The sequence below is a fragment of the Camelus bactrianus genome, chromosome 12, assembly GCF_048773025.1.
Source record: "Camelus bactrianus isolate YW-2024 breed Bactrian camel chromosome 12, ASM4877302v1, whole genome shotgun sequence".
NCBI lineage: Eukaryota > Metazoa > Chordata > Mammalia > Artiodactyla > Camelidae > Camelus > Camelus bactrianus.
The window spans coordinates 12,113,013-12,129,084 of NC_133550.1; the positions used below are offsets into that span (position 1 = coordinate 12,113,013).

At 43.3% G+C, this 16,072-nt stretch overlaps 2 protein-coding genes and 2 non-coding genes across 7 annotated transcripts in view; all 4 read right to left on the bottom strand.

Moving 5' to 3' along the window:
* Positions 1 to 2,216, bottom strand: part of BAZ2A (bromodomain adjacent to zinc finger domain 2A) — a 32,996-nt gene extending 30,780 nt beyond the window's left edge. For 2 of the 4 annotated variants that reach the window (XM_045523285.2, XM_045523282.2), the window contains exon 1: positions 2,026 to 2,215. The gene's annotated coding sequence lies outside the window, so the exon portion shown is untranslated. Of the gene's footprint in view, positions 1 to 772; positions 888 to 2,025 lie in introns of those variants that run through there. The other 2 variants (XM_074374690.1, XM_045523284.2) reach the window with 2 other exon arrangements.
* A 1,599-nt stretch (positions 2,217 to 3,815) lies between these two features.
* On the bottom strand, positions 3,816 to 9,340 carry ATP5F1B (ATP synthase F1 subunit beta). Its single transcript, XM_010963824.3, has 10 exons — positions 9,180 to 9,340; positions 8,535 to 8,717; positions 8,113 to 8,287; positions 7,481 to 7,602; positions 7,049 to 7,233; positions 6,356 to 6,514; positions 6,141 to 6,263; positions 5,246 to 5,458; positions 4,634 to 4,835; positions 3,816 to 4,081 (listed from the first exon to the last, which is right to left on the bottom strand). Exons 1-10 carry the CDS (start codon positions 9,304 to 9,306, stop codon positions 3,984 to 3,986), a joined length of 1,587 nt encoding a protein of 528 aa, XP_010962126.1. The 5' UTR covers positions 9,307 to 9,340; the 3' UTR covers positions 3,816 to 3,983.
* LOC123619405 (small nucleolar RNA SNORD59) lies at positions 7,326 to 7,396 on the bottom strand. Its single transcript, XR_006728005.1, has one exon. It is a non-coding gene; the product is annotated as a small nucleolar RNA SNORD59 (small nucleolar RNA).
* On the bottom strand, positions 8,389 to 8,463 carry LOC123619404 (small nucleolar RNA SNORD59). The gene has a single exon (XR_006728004.1). It is a non-coding gene; the product is annotated as a small nucleolar RNA SNORD59 (small nucleolar RNA).
* Positions 9,341 to 16,072: the final 6,732 nt, after the last annotated feature.

The window sequence follows — 16,072 nt, forward strand, 5'->3', positions numbered from 1 at the left end:
AAAGCCCTAATTTCCTTCAGACTCTCTTTGCATCTGAATAGAGAAGGCTGGGCTTCCCAGGCCATTCTTACCAAGCCCAAACCCTTAGAGACTTAGCCCTAGCCACTCACCACTGTCCTTAAGCCCAGTACCACAATATTCTGGGTGCGACCCTCTCCCGATTCCTAGGCTGGACCAGCCCGCCCCAAGCCCAAGAAAAGGGCCTTCTCCACCTGGGCTGGTTGGCGGGTGCTGAGGTCGCCCCCCAAACCCTGGGAGAGGTAGGGTGGGGTGAAGGCTACAGAAAAGCTTTGGATGGGAGTTAGTTGTACTTGAAGGGCTAAGCAGAGCAAGGCCTGAAAGAGACTCTAGTCTATGATAACACCCAACCCCCCTTACTATGGGGAAGGAGAGGAGTTGGGGTGGCGGTTATTCCCCCTCCCATTGGAGGTTAGGATGGCGTGGGAAAGCGATGGTTCCAGAGGGAACGAGGCGAAACCCAGACCGCGGGAGATTTTTCTGGGGAGGAAGGCGAGGGGGAGGGGGAGATCCTGGGTCCAGAATAGGAGGGGTACCCGGGAGAGGTTGGCCGAGAGGCGTGAGAAGCCTCCGGATTCCGGTCGCAGAGGACAGGGAAGAAATGGGCGAGTAGATAGTGCAGGGGAGAGGAAGGGCAGCTCCCGCAGGGGGAGGGTCAAATCCTGAGTCCAGGGCAGCGGAGATCCCGGGGCAGGGGACTGCAGAGGTGGCGCGCCTGGGGACTCCTAGACCGGACGTGGGTGCCGGGCCTCACCTGGAGCAGGGCCGGGCGGCGGCGGCGGCGGCGGCAGCGGCGCAGGTGGCCCAGCCGGGCGGCGGCGGCGCCTCCTCCCCCAGCCGTGGGCCGGTGGCGGGGGGGGGGGGTAGCACTTAAAGGGGCAGGAGCTACTGGGGTAAGGACGAGCGCCAGGGTAGGGCTGTCGCAAAGAATCGGCTGGGGGAGGGGGAAGCGGGTGGCGTCTCCTAGGGGCCAGAACCAGGAAGGATCCCAGATGGAGGAAGAGAACAGATCCCAGGAAGAAGAGACAGAAACTTCTGCCTTAAGGTGGGGGATGGTGGTGGGTCCGAAGTGGAGGACTTGGGAGAGCTCCGCCCGCGCTCCGAGGGCGCCGGCAAAGATCTCTTCACAAAGGAGGGCCAGGAAGGCAGTTAGAATCACAGGGATTCCCGAGAAATGGAAGTGCCTGAGAGGGAACTCAAGGCCGAGCCTGCTGAGGGTAACTCACAACGGCCCTACTAGGTGAACAGGTTCCAGGTGTTTGAGCTCCTCAGGGGCCCGATCCCTACAGCTGTGGAAGGGCACAGCCTCCTTCCCTCAGCACTGCTCAAGTTTCAAAGCCTCTGGAATCAGGAAGCCACGAGTGCAAAGACTTCCTAGGCCTTTTAACCTCAATCCTACCTCTGTGTCTTTTCAGTGACTGGAGCGTGGGGGGCCGCCAGTAGCAGCCCTAAAGAGGCTGATGGGGGACCGTGAGAATCGGCTTTATTATAGTTCAGTTTTCCCCCAACCACCACCACCCTTGCAGCAACCTCTGGGGCAACAGGAAGCAGCTGCTCAGTGCAGCCCCCACCTGGTGGTGGGTCAGGGTGGGGGAGGAGAGAAGACGGACTTAAAAGGCCTGGGAGAAAATAAGGGGAGAAGCACCTTAAAAACCCTCTAACGCGATCAAAAATGGTATTTACTTTAAGGGGGTAGGCCAGCAGTGAGTACTGTAAAATATCACTTGAATCTCAGCAGCTTAAGTGGGGAAGCGCTGGGGGATGGGGTTGGTAAGGAGAGCCCCCACCTAACGTGCAGTCTCAGGCTCTTCCCTGGAGCTTGAGCTTGCCAAAGCTCATGATCCTTTGGTTGGCAGCCTCACCAGCTGAGCCCTGTGCCCCTATACTCCGGTTTCCCTTCCTTCACCCCTCAAGAGAGCAAAGGTTAGGCCCCACCCCTGCTGAGTCAGGCAGGGAGGGAGGTAGGCATCCCTCAGGCCTTCCCCGGGGGCTGGTCCTCATACTTACCCATGTCAGGCTGGCAGGGCTCCAGGGCTGGGACCACCCAGCTCCTCACTGTCCTTGGTTCCCCCTTCACGTGAAGGCTGGTGTTAGATCCTCCCAAACTGTGAGCTGGGAACTAGCACGAATCAAAAAGCCAATGTATGCTTCCTGCGAACCACAGCCTGAACTGCTGTAGGGTGATGTCCCTGTGTGACAGACTGGGGTGGGGAGGGAGGAGGGAAGGGCGGGGCTTTCTCTGGGTAGAGAGGGAGGAGGCTGTGAGGACACGGCAGAACCAGGAGAAACATGGAGGAAGGTTAGAGCTGTGTTGACACTCCAGTGGTGTGGTACAAGAAGAGAGTGGTGAAGGGGGAAGGAAATAAATAGTTGCAGCTTATGAGACGGAGAAGGTTCTCGATGAATGCTGAGAGACGTACGTGTGTCGGGGGAGGGAGACAGAGAAATGACATTTAGGATCACAGTTCCCAGGTCTGCATCTGGATGACATGGGAAAACAGAGCAGAAGGAGCTGACCCATTCCCTGGGGCCTTCTGCACCAACTTCTCACCCACACTTGTGTCAGAACCTAGAGGAAGTGCCCCACCCCCATAACAGCATTTCCCCAAATCCAGGTTTTTCTGGGAGCAAACTACCAGGCACAGGCGGCTCAGGGGCTCCACCTTCTGTCCAGATCACGACACAGGGAAGACTGGTGCCAAGGACGTCATAGGCAGATGGGAGGAAACTTAGAGGCCCCTACTCCACCCCTGGCGCCTCTCCCAAGGCCCCTCCCCAACCTTCAGCCCCTAGGGGCCTCTGAATTGGGATCTGTTTGTCCTGCCCTGCTTCTAGCCAACCTGAGTGCCTCGGGGTGGAGCTTATAGATTCAGACTCCTCCTCAGGACAAAAGCCCCAGCTGGTTTGTAAACAGTTATTAGCTAAGAACCACATCCCAGCAAATGGCCTTCATGGATTTCAAAATGGTGAGATCAGAGTTCTTGCAGTCTCTAGTCCTACCACCAGAGGGCAATGGGAGACGGGTCTGGACCCAGAAAAGAATATTTAAAGAGTACCAAATCCAACCTTGCACTATTAGCAAGTATTTGAAACTGAAAGGGTGGATGTACTTTTGAGTATTCTTTATAATCCTTCACCTTTTAGTGGGCTAAAATGAAAGGGAAATTATCTAATTCCATTATTTAGTTCAGAAACCTAAGCCCAGCAACCCTGAAAATTACTTTGTCCCTTTAACACACTTTCTCCAACTTTTTTAAAGGGATTTTACTGGGTCTCAGGATAGGCCTCATGGTACTTTATATCCTGCCCTGTCTCAAGGAATCACAAACATACAACTCTTGCCCATAATATAAGTCAGGAGGCAATTAGGAACACCTTCTGAAAAAAAAATGAAGGTGGTAATAGATGGGGGCCTTCTTGACTCAATTTTTGCATTTTTCAGTATTAATTCTTCAGATTTCCTAAAAGTTTGATTCAGTGATTAACCTGTCTTCTTTTAGAATAGCAATTATTTTCAAACCATTTTCCCCAATATGTTCTTCTAAACAATCCTTTTGCTTTGAACAATGACACAAAAGGACCAAAACTGAGGCCCTACTATTAAGATCACATCATCCAAAGGAAACCCCTCACAAGACTGCAGTTGTTCATCAATCCAAGACAATGGCTTTTCTTTTTCAATGACCCCATTTCAAACATAAATGGCCTATTTTCTGCTGTTTCTTGTGGCTACCCTAAAATTGTTAAAAATGTCAATGTTAGCTGTGTTGTCAGGACCAAGAAAAAAAGACAGATGCTGAGGGATGTACATTTTATTGGAAACCTTAAATATTCTTCAGACAGAACACACAATGTCTTCAATCAAGGCTCTCATGTGGCTTACAGGAAAAAAACTGCAATTTTTGGATTAGGGGCATGGAGAGACAGCACAGAGGATGAGTGCTTAGTTTGCCAAAAGGACCCCCTCACGAGTGCTCTTCAGCCAGCTTATCAGCTTTTGCCACAGCTTCTTCAATGGGTCCCACCATATAGAAGGCCTGTTCTGGGAGATGGTCATATTCACCTATATGGAAAAAAACCCCAACTGGTGAGAAGCAGAGGGATATCAATTTTCTGTAGTGGGTACATACCACACCACTTGAGGCCACCAGTCAGAATGTAATGAAAAGTCATCTTCAAAATCTTAACAAACTTCCCTTAAAAATCCAATTTACAATACATGCTGCAGTACAGATTAAGAACGAATGGTTCAGAGTCACATAACTTGAGTTCAAATTCTTGCTCTCTACTTCAGCTGTATATTGGGATGGATTATTTAAAATTTTCTGTGCTTCAACTTTCCTAACTTGTAAAACAGAATAATGCCTTCCTTGTAAGGATGTTGTAATTCACTTAGAAGGGTAGCTAGCACTGCAAGCACTCAGTGTCTCGTTCTCAGAAGTTGAGTATTTCCAAAGAAAACTGATGGGAAATAACTATTTTTATATAAAAATTATGTAAGTAGGCACTTACGTGTTTCTTGATGGTTGCTGGAATAGAAACACAGCACAGCAAATATTTAAGGGATTTTGGCTTCTCTGCCATTTTATGTTCAGCTTTATACCTGAAACCTTACCTGCCAAAATCTGCTGGAATCCTTTGATGGTCTCCTTCAGGGGGACCAGTTTCCCCAAATGACCTGTAAAGACTTCAGCAACCTGGAATGGCTGAGACAAGAAACGCTGTATTTTCCGTGCACGGGACACAGTCAACTTATCTTCCTCAGAAAGTTCATCCATACCCAGGATGGCAATGATGTCCTGGAGGGATTTGTAGTCCTATGAGGAAAACAAGATAAGAGAAGCCCTAATAAGCATTTACATTTCTTTATTTGGACAAAAACCTAAGGGTTAATACAACTTTATATTTGCAATGAGCTTTGTACAAAGCATTTTAGCACCTCACCTAACTTCATAACTGAAACTAGTTACTTGGGAGTCATGAGGGCCCTCAGCTAAGATCAGTGTCTTGTTCTCCCTACTCTTAGTCTGTTAGGTGTTAGAAAAAAACTGGATTCCAAAGAACTAGAAACCCAAAAGACCTCATTAACAGTCACTAGGAACTGCTGGTCTCAACTTTCCTTGCTCTAAAGCAAATCACAGGTCGCCAGGCAAGATTTGGTCCTAATATAGTCCCCAAATTCCTTCTGTATGACTTTATGGTCACTGGTCTCACCTGCAATACTCACCTGTAGGATCTTTTGCACCCCACGGGCAACCTCATAATGCTCATTGCCAACAATGTTGGGGTCCATGATGCGAGAGGTGGAGTCCAGAGGATCCACAGCTGGATAGATGCCCAGCTCAGCAATAGCACGGGACAGCACAGTGGTAGCATCCAAATGGGCAAAGGTAGTGGCAGGCGCAGGGTCAGTCAAGTCATCAGCAGGCACGTAGATAGCCTAAAGTGAGCCAAGAACTCATGTAGAGCAGCAGGAAGTCAAGTAATTCTACTAAAGCCATCCCCTTTTCTGACCTCTCATCATCCACTCTATCTTCCTCCCATTTAAGAATCCACTTCAAAGAAGGTGGACTCTTACCATCCCTAAAAGCTGCTGAGTAAGCTTACAGATTATCCGATCCCTCCAAGTTGTGATTAAAGAATTTTCATTGTTATTCCTTTTGTTCTTCATTCTACATTTTAATTCTATGGTAGTGATACTCACTGTTAGAGTAAAAAACAAAAAACCTGGTGGTATTGTAATAGTTTACCAGGAAAGTGAACCATTAAAGTTAATATAATTCAGACAAATTTTTAGATAATTTTATTATATATACTATCTATGTTTTTGAAAATATATAGTAGTCATATTTAATGCTCAGTTTCCATGCAACTTCAGACTCCCCCTCACGCTAGAAACCACGACTTCATGATCTACATTTACATGGATACCTTCAATTAGTTAAAGACAAGGGGTTTCTTAATCTTTTAGGGTCTTTAACATGCACAGACAGAATTTTACACAATGTATCAGGGAGCTCATGAACCCAGTTGAAAACCTTTTGAGATATAAGTAACTAGGTTTTATACTTCTCTGTATGTGCCTTTATACAAATTATTTTCATCCATTTAATTGTTCTTACCTGTACAGAGGTGATAGATCCCTTTTTGGTGGTGGTGATTCTTTCCTGCATAGTACCCATATCAGTGGCCAGGGTAGGCTGATAACCCACAGCAGAAGGGATTCTGCCCAATAAAGCAGACACCTGAAAAAAAGAAAGAGTAAGAACATCTTTAGCCTCATCTGCATCATTCCACAGAAAGGTCAAATGGACCACATCCTCAAGCCGTCTCTTACCTCTGAGCCAGCCTGGGTGAAGCGAAAAATGTTATCAATGAACAGGAGTACATCTTGACCTTCTTGGTCTCTGAAGTATTCAGCTACAGTTAGTCCAGTCAGAGCTACCCGGGCTCTAGCACCAGGTGGTTCATTCATTTGACCGTATACCAGCGCCACCTGCAGCAATAATCCACAATCAGAAATCCTGGCCAAGGAATATGAAAGCAATATACCCAAAGTCCCCAAATCAGAAAAACAACCAAAAAATGCTCCTTCTCAGAAAGTGTCACTTGTGACTGCTTTTATTCAAAAATTTCTTTTCCCTTTTAGAGATGCAATTCAAAACAACATAAAAGATAATTTCGTATATTACTGAGGCAAAATACCTATAGTAGAAATGAAATTAACTGTAAATAAGTCAAAGGCACAAAATAGGGTTATCTGAGACATATGAACCACCTTCAACTCCCCTCACCAAAGTTAGGTTTCAAATGACGGGACTATCTACCAAAAAACAAAGACTAGAAACAAATAGGGAAAAAAAATACATTAGTGTATTAGAAGTTGGGGGGAAAACACTACCAAAAATTTCCTTTGTAGGTCCTGGGACACTAAAATGAAAATACAAAGCATGGCTTCAGCTAGTAACACAGTTAACTGCTACAGTTTCTTGGCACTACTATATGGAACACCAGTCACCTCAGTGCTCACCTTGGAGGTAGCATCTTTTAAGTTGATGACACCAGACTCAATCATTTCATGGTATAAGTCATTGCCCTCACGGGTCCTCTCACCAACCCCAGCAAACACAGAGTAACCACCATGGGCTTTGGCGACATTGTTGATTAATTCCATGATCAGTACCGTTTTGCCAACTCCAGCACCACCAAAGAGTCCTAAGAGAGGTTGAGAAAATAAGAATGTTTAGGAATTCTATGTTCCCAAATAAAAAAACTTAAAATTTCTTTTTGTTTCTTTCCATCTTTTCCCTTCTCAGGAATGGCATCTGGCTTCAGCAAACTCAGAAGAACGAAAGTCAGAAGCTACTCATCAGTGAGGGACAGATCTCAGTACCCACTCCTAACATGGTAGGATTTTTTTCCCACGTTAGGTTTAGAAAATATGCACCCACCACTAACATACCAATTTTGCCACCCTTGGCATAGGGAGCCAGGAGATCCACAACCTTGATACCAGTAACCAGAATTTCCTGCTCAACACTCATTTCCACGAATTCTGGAGCCTCAGCATGAATAGCAGCAAATCTGTAAAGGTAGAAGGTAAGATCAGTGTCTATTCATCTTATTGAAAGGTTCCTCTCATTTCTCAAGTCTAACTCTTTACTCAGCTTATCTCTTATATAACTTTCTAGACAAATTGTCACCAAGCATCTAGCCCAACATTCTGCAATAAAGGGGACTGACTTTATTATCTCAAGAAGTAATAATCCCATTCTCTGACAACTTTCACTGTCATAAGGTTTTCCTTTTACTGACCCTTAACCTAATAGGACTTCTTCACATACCAATAGCCATTGGTATTAAAATTCTAAATAATGAACTTGGGCCCTAAGTAGCAGTTTTTTGTTGTTTTTAAATCATAACTTCTGCATCCTTAATTTACTTCAAAAGAAACTGCATTGTGTGGTTTTAATAGAATGTATCAGCACTTTAAGTAGTCTCTGCAGGAAAATTCTGCTATACTAGAGGTTGTCACCTTAATGTATAAAACTAGGAAAAAGTTTCTTTGTGTGTAGATGCAACAAGGACACTTACTGTTTGGTTTTGATGGGACCTCTCTCATCAATAGGTTCTCCAATGACATTCATGATTCTGCCCAAGGTCTCAGGGCCAACAGGAATTCTGATTGGTGCACCAGAATCCAGGACTTTCTGGCCTCTAACCAAGCCTTCTGTACCATCCATGGCAATGGTCCTTACTGTGCTCTCACCTGTCAGATACAGGCATTGCAGGGTTATCCATAAAGACAAACTGGCTTCATGACATTAAATGAAATGTAGCTGGCAAGAAATACCTAAGTCAACCAAGACTCCTTCTCAGTATCGAAATATGGCTTCAGCAAACTCAGAAGAACGAAAGTCATTTTGATAAAATCATCACAGAAGGAAGACAACCTGGTTTTTTGGGGATACTTGGGCCAAAAAATATCTTCACTATTCCTAACAAATTCTACTTACCCAAATGCTGGGCCACCTCCAAAACCAGCCTGGTCTCCCTGCCTTGCACTTCCAAGGCATTTAGGATGGGTGGCAGTCCCTCATCAAACTGGACGTCCACCACTGCACCAATGACCGCCACGATGTGCCCTGTGGCGGCGCCTGCCTTTGGCGACGGAGATGTTTGAGCGGCATAGTCTCTGGCTAACAGACAAAAAAGATATTGGGAGGAGTTGAGATTAGAGCAGTTAAAGGTTATCGGAAGCCCCAACTTCACTCACAAGGACTGGTGAATTCAGGCCAGGCCCGGCCTCCCCCGCTGGCACGGAAGGCGTGTCCAGGGGGAGGGCCGCGCTGGAGCGGAGAAAGCGGCTGCACCATCTTCCTATCTTCTTCCACAAAACCCCATTATGCGAGAGCTCGGTGCCCCAATTCCGCGGGAAGGTCAATGCACCTGCCCACACTTTTCCGTCACACAGCACCCCTTTTGCAAAATGAGACGGAATCCGATCGTTCTCGTTCTTGTTCTCCCGCAGCTGGAGGGCACGGCGCTGGCCCTGGCGTCCTTCTAGCACCAACAGATCCCTTAGGCCTGAGAGACTAAGGCCCCCGTCTCAAGGTCATGGGCGGCAGAAACAAACCCAGCTCCTAGAGCAAGGCACTCACCAGGCTGGAGCGCTGCCGGTGCGGCCCGCAGTAAGAGCTGGGCTTGGGGTAGCGGCGCTGAAGGGCTGAGTCCCCGCAGGGCCCCGGAGGCCGAGGCAGCGGCCACACGACCCACAAGTCCCAACATGGCGGAGCCCGGGTGGAGACTGAGCGCTGCAGCTTGTCCGGCCGCCAATTCACCGCAGCTGAGGGGGCGAGGCCTACTCTGCAGGAGGCATGTCTATTGGATGAGCTTGCTGCTCATTACTGTCAGCGCTGCTTCTACAAGCTAATAATCTCTCATCTTCTCAACCATTGGCCAAAATTTGTGCTAATCTGAAGTCCTTTTTTTATTGGACAGTGTCTGGTTAGGTGCAACCCTCAGAGTCTCGAAACATAATTGGACAGCAGAAATGTCAATTGGAGAGAGTACTTGGCGGAACTGCGTTTAGGAAAGGGGCCGAGTTCCTGCGGGGAAGCATGTGGTCTGTCTTTGGCTGTCCTTGGGCTCACTCCTTAGAAAGGACCTTGAGCTAGGTGAGAGTCTCAGGGGCGGGGTTAGGGAAGTGGTAGTGCCGTGAAACACCACCGACGGTGACCTTGGCTAAGTCAGGAGCCTTCTCTAAAGTCAAACACGGGTTTTTTGTTTTTTGTTTTTTTCTTCGCAGTAATGATTTTGGAAGCTTCCAGACAACTCAGTAGGTCAGGAATCTGGACAGAATTTATATCAGTTAAAGCTACAATGTAAGAAACTAATGTAACCAGTCGTTTAACAAATGTGTGCTAGGCACTGAGGCGCCAAAGATAAGTAAGACTTAGGACCTCACTTTAAAAGAGACAGATGAGCAAAAAATGCAGTAAAGTGTGATGGGTTCTGGTTAGTATAGGATAAAGTGGATGCACGAAGGAGGAGGGGATACGTTTGGGTCACCCAGAAATGTAGGAGGAATTGCCTCAAAGCGGAGGAGGCTGATAGAACTGTTGCGAAAGGCAAGCAGACATTCCTAGGGTAAAGTAGGAAGGGAAGACTATTCCAAGCACACATTTGCATTAAACAGCATGTTCTTTTTGTGGAACTGCAGGTGAGGAAGGCAAAAAGAGAGGAGAGAGTAAAGAAATGAGTGTAGAGAGAGGAGCAGGAACCAGCCTTGGATGGGAGTGGAGGCTGGGGAGAGGTACGTGTGTGGTCCTTGAGCATGGAAAATCATAAAATAAACAGGGTATCCTGTCTTTAGTATTGATTTTATTCAAAGCTGTTTGGGGGCAGGATGGATGAGACCCTTAATCCTAAAACAAACATGGCCAATGGGAGTAGTTCAGCATGGAGCAACTTCACCAGACTTTCTCCTACCAGCCAACATTTGTTCTCATTTTTCTGCATGTTTGTGAAACTTTCCTACTGTTTGGTAGCGTAGAACTATCAAATAATTTAAAGGAGAAAACAGAAATAGAAGAGAATGTTAAATTTTGAAATGCCTATGGTTATCTTGCCTAGTAAGAGGGAAAGAACTCAAGAAAACTGCATCATGTATGGAGCAGGCAAAAAGAAACTAGCAAAAGGAAGCAGCAGAGGAATAAGGAGAGGACCAAAGAACAGTGTTAAGAATCAAAGTGGTCAATAGAATCAATCACATAAACATTCTATAAAATAGGGCCTGAGCAGAACTAATTGGGCTTGGCAATTAGGAATTTATTTCATAGAGATGTGGGGGTCAAAGGTGAGTTCAGTGGGCTGCAGTGTAACACAGGATATACATTTTTGTTTTGTGATCTGTGCTCTTCCCATTATACTGGGCAGCATCCCATTTAATAGGGACATATATAAGAGGGATCTATTTCATTTGCCTCCCGCAACTGTTACAGTTGAAGTTTCTGTAAATAGGAAAGGATACTCCTTAAGAGTACCGCCACTGGAGCCAGACTGGGTTTAAAATCTTTTTTTTTTTTTTTTTTTGCCACTTAGTAGATGTCATTGGGCATGTTATTTAAAATCACTGTACATACCGTTCTCATTATAGGAGGTGATAGAATGGGGATAATCTCATAGAATTGTTTCAAAAACTAAGTAGATTAAAATATGAAAGAAGCACTTAAAACAATGCCTGGCACATAGTTAGCACTGTATTTGTGTTGGCTAGTATTTTTACTATTGACTTAGTGTTAAGATCCTTTGGTTTTGTATCATCAATTTTGGTCTTGGCCAAAACTTTATTAACCGTCAAGCACATTTAAACTGACAATTTACTTAATCCAGGTGTAAAAGTAAAGATTTCTACATAAATTTTCACATAACTCTGGCTCATCACTTTTTGAAATGTATTGCACATCTTTTTAGCACATTATCAGGAAATTCAACTTTTTCTAGACAGTTGGGTTATCATTAAGCAAATCTTTGTATCACATCGCAATGCTAAATGTTTTCAGTGTTAACTGAGGTGGATATATAGAGCTTTCTCTACTATGCTCGTGTGTAAATTTTTAAATTTTCTAACTCCTTTGCTGTCAGTGTTTGACCTTAGCAACCGTCAGTCCTCTATCTGAAATCAGATAACCTGCTAAACCTGCAGTACTGTCTAAAATAAAAGTAAATAAACATGATTAGCTTGGGTTGAGATAGGCCTTAACAGCCTTTCTGAATAAATGTCATTTAATTTCAGCCTTCTGACATGTTTTGGTCCCACTTCATATTTCTTTATTTTCAGATAGCCCAAGTAGTGTTTCATGTAAAACACAAGTTACTTTTCATGGGAAAATAGAGACCACAAAGACCTAATCTGGTTTCTTACCTGAAGTTAATTCCAAATGACTAACCCCACAATTTATGACTGAAAACTTTACCAATTTTAATGTAAAAATAGCATTTTCCACCATCTCCTTATTTTACTACCATCTGTAATGGTTATGCCCCATATTCTTTCAATACTCTAGTAAATGATAAAATGTCTTTGTCTCTACTGTATTTCTTGACAATCATCTTGGGTGATTTGAAATTCCACAAAAATAATCCAATAAATACCCTAGCTTCAGAGTTTTTTAATCTCTTCAATTCCTACTAGTTTCACATGGACCTTTCACTTAAGTATCCTGCTCAAGTTTGACCTCAAGAATCCAACATTCTCTTGTCAGATCACAACTTTGGTTTTTGTGGGTTTTTTAAAAAACACAAGTAATACACAAGTTCTAAGTATACAGGATGAGAATAAACCCTTTCATCACTACCCAAATCTCACTCCCAGAAATAACCACTGAAAAACACTTTGCAGAGGGTGGGAAATAGCTCCGTGGTAGAGTGCATGTGTAGCATGCATGAGGTCTGGGTTCAATCCCTGGTACCTCCATTAAAGAACAAACGTAATTACCTCCCCCACCCCCCCAAAAAAACTGCTTTGCATATATCCCATTCACTTTCTACCCATTCCATGTACATAGAAGTTACATTTATTTATTTATTTATTTATTTATTTATTTATTTATTTATTTATTTATTTATTTAATTTAATTTAATTTAATTTAATTTAATTTAATTTAATTTAATTTAAACAGAGGTACTGGGGTTTGAACCCAGGACCTCAGGCATGCTAAGCATGCACTCTACCACTGAACTATTCCCCTCTCCTCTTAAAAACCTCAATGGAAGCACACTACAGAAAATTTGTTTTCTGATCTCCTATATTCTGGAGAACTTTGTGTCAGTACATTTTACTTTATTGAAAGTGGCTACACATTATGCCATGAAAATATGTAATAATATTTCACTCCATTAATGGTTATTTGGATTGTTTCAAATGGCTATTATATGCAGTACTGCATGAAAAAAAAAAGGAAATTTCATACACATCTATGTCTGCCATCTAGTACTTCTTTAATAGATTCCTAGGAATAAAATGTTGGCTTAAAACTTCGTCGTTAAAAAAAAGACAAAAATTAATGGGGAAAAAAACCTTTGTCATTTAAATGAGATTCTGCCAAGTGGCCTTCTAAAACATCTTGATAATTTACCAGGTTCCCAGAATCCTTGCCAAAACTTTTAAAGCCGCTAATATTAAACGTATGAAATTACTTCATTGACTGAATTCGTATTTCTCTAATTTCTAAGGAATACTTTCATGTTCATTGGCAATTCATGTTTCTTCAGTGAATTACTTGTCCCTACTTTTGCCCATTTTAAAAAATTGGCTTGTCATGATTAAGTGCTCTTCAAAACTGCTTTGTTTTTTTCATTTAAGTATGTCACTTACCTTTTAACCTAATGGTTATCTTTTGACCTATGTAATTTTTAATGTCATATTTGTTTACCCTTCCTTGTAGCTTCTAGATTTTGTATCATGCTAGGAAAGATTCCCCTCTATCATTTGGTAAGAATTTGTTTTCGGTAACACCTGCATCAGAATCACCTAAATCTGCATTATCTACTATGGTAATCACTAGGGGTTAAAATCAGTTAAGATTAAATAAAATTCAGTGTTCAGTCACACTAGCCACATTCCAGATCCACCATGGCTCTATGTGACCAGCCACTACTGTATCAGGCAATGGAGAGATAGAATATTCCACACAAAGTCACAGTGAACAGGGCTGGTATCTCAGTAGGACCAACTGATTCAGAATCTGCACTTTAGATCTAAAAGAGCATGTTATAACTTTGGCACACATCAGAATCACGTAGAGGGCTTAAGACAGATCACTGGACTCTTATCTTCTCAAGCTTCTTTTTAGTAAGTTTTATCTAACAAGTTCCTAGGTGAGACTGATGCGGCTACCCCAGGATCACACGTTGATGGCTGATCTCGTTATCTGTTAAATGGCAAATTCCTGGGCCCCACATCACCTACTATATTAAAGCCTATCTTGGGGTTGGGACTTATGAATCAACAGTTCCGTTATTTTGAGTGTCCAAGAACCATCAAGGTGGTACTATAGTCACAGGACTATAGAAACAGGGACTAGAGCTGAGTCTAATTAGTTGTGAGAACAGAAAAAATAAAGAACAATGGTTGAGTGACAGGTATACTCCTCATGGAGACCATTACTTGTGGAAGCAGCTTTACAGCTCTACCTCTCGAAGTTCTCATGAGATACAGCCATGGGAATGGGGTGCTAAGGAGAGTATGGAAGTCAAAGTCATTGGACTTGAAGCTAAGAAATTTAGGTTATAGTTCTGGATAGGTTTTTCACATTCACAATGAAGTTATCCAGGCTGATATTACTATAACTTGTAAACAAGCAATACGATTTGGTTTTCACTTTGTCACCAGATCGTATTTGACACCTGTGGAATCTCTCTCCAGTTCCCGTCGCCACTGCCTAAGTTTACCCTTTTACACTTTACTCTGAATTACCACACTAACTTTTCCTTACATCCAGACCCACTGGTGAAACATTACCCATACAAGATGTAATAATTCAACAAGTATGTACTGAGTCAACACATCGGGTGCTGTACTAAGGGCTGGAGCTTTAGTAGTGATATACATCCTTCACTCTTCTAGAAGAGACTACCAACTAATGATCAACTGTGGTTAATGTTTAAATTAAGCCCACAGACCCTAAAGGGGTATGAGGATAAAATTTAGGAGTTAAGAGTAGGCCTTAGACAGGTACCTGCTTCCCCATTCCTTCCCAGCCTATATTGTTCTCAAGGGTTGGCATAATGCTGGGTGAGCCATGGGGAACAGCATTTGATGTTAGCAAACAAGTAAAGTTCACTATCACTCGTTTCTTGTCAAAATCATTCCTGCTTAACAGAAAAAATTAACACTGGCACAAAACTGAATTGGTAAATAAAACCGTCATACTACTTATAGCAACTCATCACCTTCCCTTCTTCCTTCAGATTCCAGATTTGAGATCCAAAGACAAATAGTTCTCCTGAAGTTCTGGCCCGTCAATTCATCACCTGGCATGAAATACTCCAGTCAGAGGACTCAGATAACATACACAAGGCTTCATACTTGACTGAGCAGTAAGGGGTTAATGAAATTCCATTCAAGTGTTTGAACACAAAATAGACTTTTAAAAATTGTTAAGTACCTTGGGACAGAATGAAATCAGAAATCATGTTACTTTCTTTTCTTAGTTGGAAGTACTGGGAATTGAGCCTGGGATCTCCTCCTGCATGCTAGGCATGTGCTCTACCCCATCCACCATGTTGCACTTTCTTAATGCTATAGCCTAATGGCTGGCAGTAAGCAAACAAATTCCTTAATGAATCTTCAACTTCTAGAAGTGACATACAAAGATTTTTTGAGAGAGTAAGAATAAAAATAGAAGGGTTTTTGAAAATTTTAAGTTTTATCCTAAAGTTAAGAACTATACTACTTATCAGTCATAATGATGCCTCTGGCATGCTCCAGAGAAAGGACAATAAGTTTAATTTTTTTAAAGTACAGAAGGTTCACACATACCTCCCAATGTGGAAAAATCTAGGGCTATGAGGAAACTGTATTCCCTCAACAGGACCAGAACCTAAGTTATACTTCTGAAACATAACAAAACAGAGCTGAATACTAAATGCTGTTATGCCCACAGCTCCTAGAAAGTAGGATTTTCCAGTTGCAGCATTTCAAGAAAATGGTTTTGAGTATCACTTGCAACAGTCATATACTTAAACGGAGGAAGGAAAAAAGGTTGTTTTCCCTTCTAAATCCCCACAATACCCTATGTATATCTATTACTACACTTTCCAAGATTTTTGTTTAATGTTTGTCTGGAGGCCTAGCCTGTGACGTAAGCTCCCTGAGCACAGCAATTACCTGAAGGCTTAATCTTTGTATCCTCCCAGCACTTTAACACTGCCTGTAACACAGATCCTTAATGTCTGACATCAAGTACTGAAATACAAAGCATTTCTATGCTATGACAAATACACAAAAGCTGGAGGAAATAAAAACTGCCAAAATGCAGAAGCTCAAAGA